The sequence below is a fragment of the Orbicella faveolata genome, unplaced genomic scaffold (assembly GCF_042242905.1).
Source record: "Orbicella faveolata isolate gen_17 unplaced genomic scaffold, um_ofav_v1 contig_2, whole genome shotgun sequence".
NCBI lineage: Eukaryota > Metazoa > Cnidaria > Anthozoa > Scleractinia > Merulinidae > Orbicella > Orbicella faveolata.
Window position 1 is genome coordinate 9,242,501 of NW_028301547.1, and position 2,500 is coordinate 9,245,000.

At 36.6% G+C, this 2,500-nt stretch overlaps 1 protein-coding gene and 1 pseudogene across 2 annotated transcripts in view; one reads left to right on the forward strand and one right to left on the reverse strand.

Annotated features, from left to right (window-relative positions):
* The window catches only part of LOC110066085 (uncharacterized), a 26,768-nt gene that overhangs the window by 11,003 nt on the left and 13,265 nt on the right, over window positions 1-2,500 (forward strand). For both annotated transcript variants that reach the window (XM_089289451.1, XM_089289452.1), the window contains one exon: window positions 575-708. In XM_089289451.1, coding sequence (XP_089145577.1) covers window positions 575-708 — 134 coding nt within the window. The remainder of the gene's footprint in view (window positions 1-574; window positions 709-2,500) is intronic.
* Window positions 644-2,500, reverse strand: part of LOC149111871 (uncharacterized) — a 3,773-nt pseudogene continuing 1,916 nt past the window's right edge.

Genomic DNA, 2,500 nt, shown 5'->3' on the forward strand with positions numbered 1-2,500 from the left:
AAACCAGAGAGACTGACTTGAGAACGACAGTATGGTTAAGCAAATTCCGGGGGGAACAGCAAAAAAATATTTAACTTACCATATGTCGAAAAATAATCATCACAGCAAAAAACGGTTTCCGGCATTTTACTCCTGAAGTCAAGGCCTTTCCAATGACATAATCTTTTTTTTATCAGATTTTACAAAAAATTATAGCACATTTTGGTGACGTCATCAATTATGACGTCATAATCTGACATTTTCTCACAACTTCCAAATTAAAATAAACTGGAGAACAAAGAAAGCTCATCTGCCAAACTTGGTTCAGAAATATATAAACCAAGCAAATGTAGCCTTCATGAAACATTAGGGGGGTGGTTTGGCCCCCACGTGAAAAGTAAGTACTTTTCTATCTATGACCGAGGGGGATGAGCATTTCGCTGATATTTACTATTAACATTTTAATACGGTTATATTCATAATCAACGTCGACATATTTTAATCAATATCAGCAGATATCTGCAGGCACTAAAATCACTGGTCTTAGTGTAGGAGCGCCTTCTTAAAACACTTATCTCTAATTTTGTTTTTAAAGGGCCATCCGCAACAAGTAAAAGGAAAAATGTCGACATCATAGCCATCATTGTGCCTTTGTCCGTTGCCATTATGTTTTTGGGGGCTGTCAGTGTATTTTGGCAATACTTCAGAGGGCGCTGTCTTCGTAATCAGGTAGGTTAAAATATGACAGTAAATTGTTTCTGTCATATTTCTCAGCTGTGAAAAAATCAACGAGATGCCGCACGTAAACGTGTTTATCTACCAAAGGCAGAAAATTGTCTGTAAATCTTAGTATACTAGCGTTTGACAAAAAAAAAAAAAAAAAAAAAAAATATATATATATATATATAGGCAGAATAATATGGTTTTCCAAACGGTGACTTCCAGTAGAAGGATCAAAAGATACCGTGCTTCAATGTGAATTTTAGTTAAGTGTAAGATGAGGCGTCATGAAGCAAACTTCTAACTGTTCCGGCTTTTAATGTGACGTTTCGGCCTTCGGCTTTCTTCAGATTGGAACAATATTTACAAGTTAAAAAATAAAACGTTAAAAATCCTAGCAAGTTTACAGATTTGCATATATATATATAAGATCAGAAAAATGTAAATATAATTACATAATGCTATAACACCTGAAATAATAGATTACATAACAGGCTAATGTCAACTTACAAGAACGCGCCGGGTGATAAGATTACAACAATGTATCTGCGAGCGCCTTAATTACTAAGTGTATAATAGTCAGTCTAATTCTGTATTGTAACAAGCTAATGGCAACTTACAAGAACGCGCAAGTGATGAGATTACAACAATGTATCTGCGAGCGCCTTAATTACTAAGTGTATAAGTGTATAATAGTCAGTCTAATTATGTATTGTAACGGACGCGATTTTTGGATCTAAATTCCCGTCTTTTATTAAGACCATGAGGGCTGAGTGTAAATAGCTGGGAGGTTCAATAGGCCTCTCTGGTCAATAACAACTTATCAATATACGCAGCAACCCCCTGGCTAGTAATTTGTTCGATGACGATAAAATTAATTTCGGAAATTTCGTGCCTAGTACAATTAAAATGGACTGCAAGCTCACACGTCTTTTTGTTGGTGAGCATGGATGATTTGTGATTGCGAAAACGTACTTTAAATTCTGTTGTGGTGGAACCTACATACTGCAATTTGCATTTATTGCACGAGGCCAAGTAAACAACGTTTTTGGAAGAGCAAGACAATTTTTGCTTTATCTTGTAGACTCGGCCTGTGGAAAAGCTTTTAAATATGGAATCTTGAATTAAGAAATTTTTGCAAAGATCACAACGAGTACAACATTTGAAGCACCCTCCCATTTCGTTCTCTGCCTGGTTTGCCCCGTTGTCGCCACGAAATTTAGATGGTGCTAAAATATCTTTGAGATTTTTGGTACGGCGATATGCTGGAAAAATCGATTTAGATGGAAAAATTTCAAGTAATTCGGGCGACGATCTCAGAAGATGAGCATGTTTCTTGATAACTCTCTGAATATCAGGCAGGATAGGATTGTAGTCAAGAACTAACGGGAAAACTCTCTTGACAGGCTTGGCTTTTTTCTTAAGCAATTCTGATCTCTCAATACTAAGGGCTTTGTCGAATTGTTTGTCTACTAAAGCTGCATTATAGCCCTGGGACTTAAGATACCCTTTGTATTCAGCACACCTCTTGTTAAGAAAATCGTCAGAGGAACAATTACGTCTAATTCGTAGAGCAACCCCATAGGGAATAGCCCTTTTACAGTGTGCCGGATGAGAACTTGAAAAAGGTAAATAAAGGTGACTATCTGTAGGTTAAGCATAAATATCTGTCTTAATAAAACCTTGCTGGAGGTGCAAAGTGAGATCCAAGACATTGAGGATATGCTCCGAATAAACCAGCTCAAACTTGATGGTGGGATAAAGAGAATTGATGTATTCAGTAAACTCTAACAATTTAGGT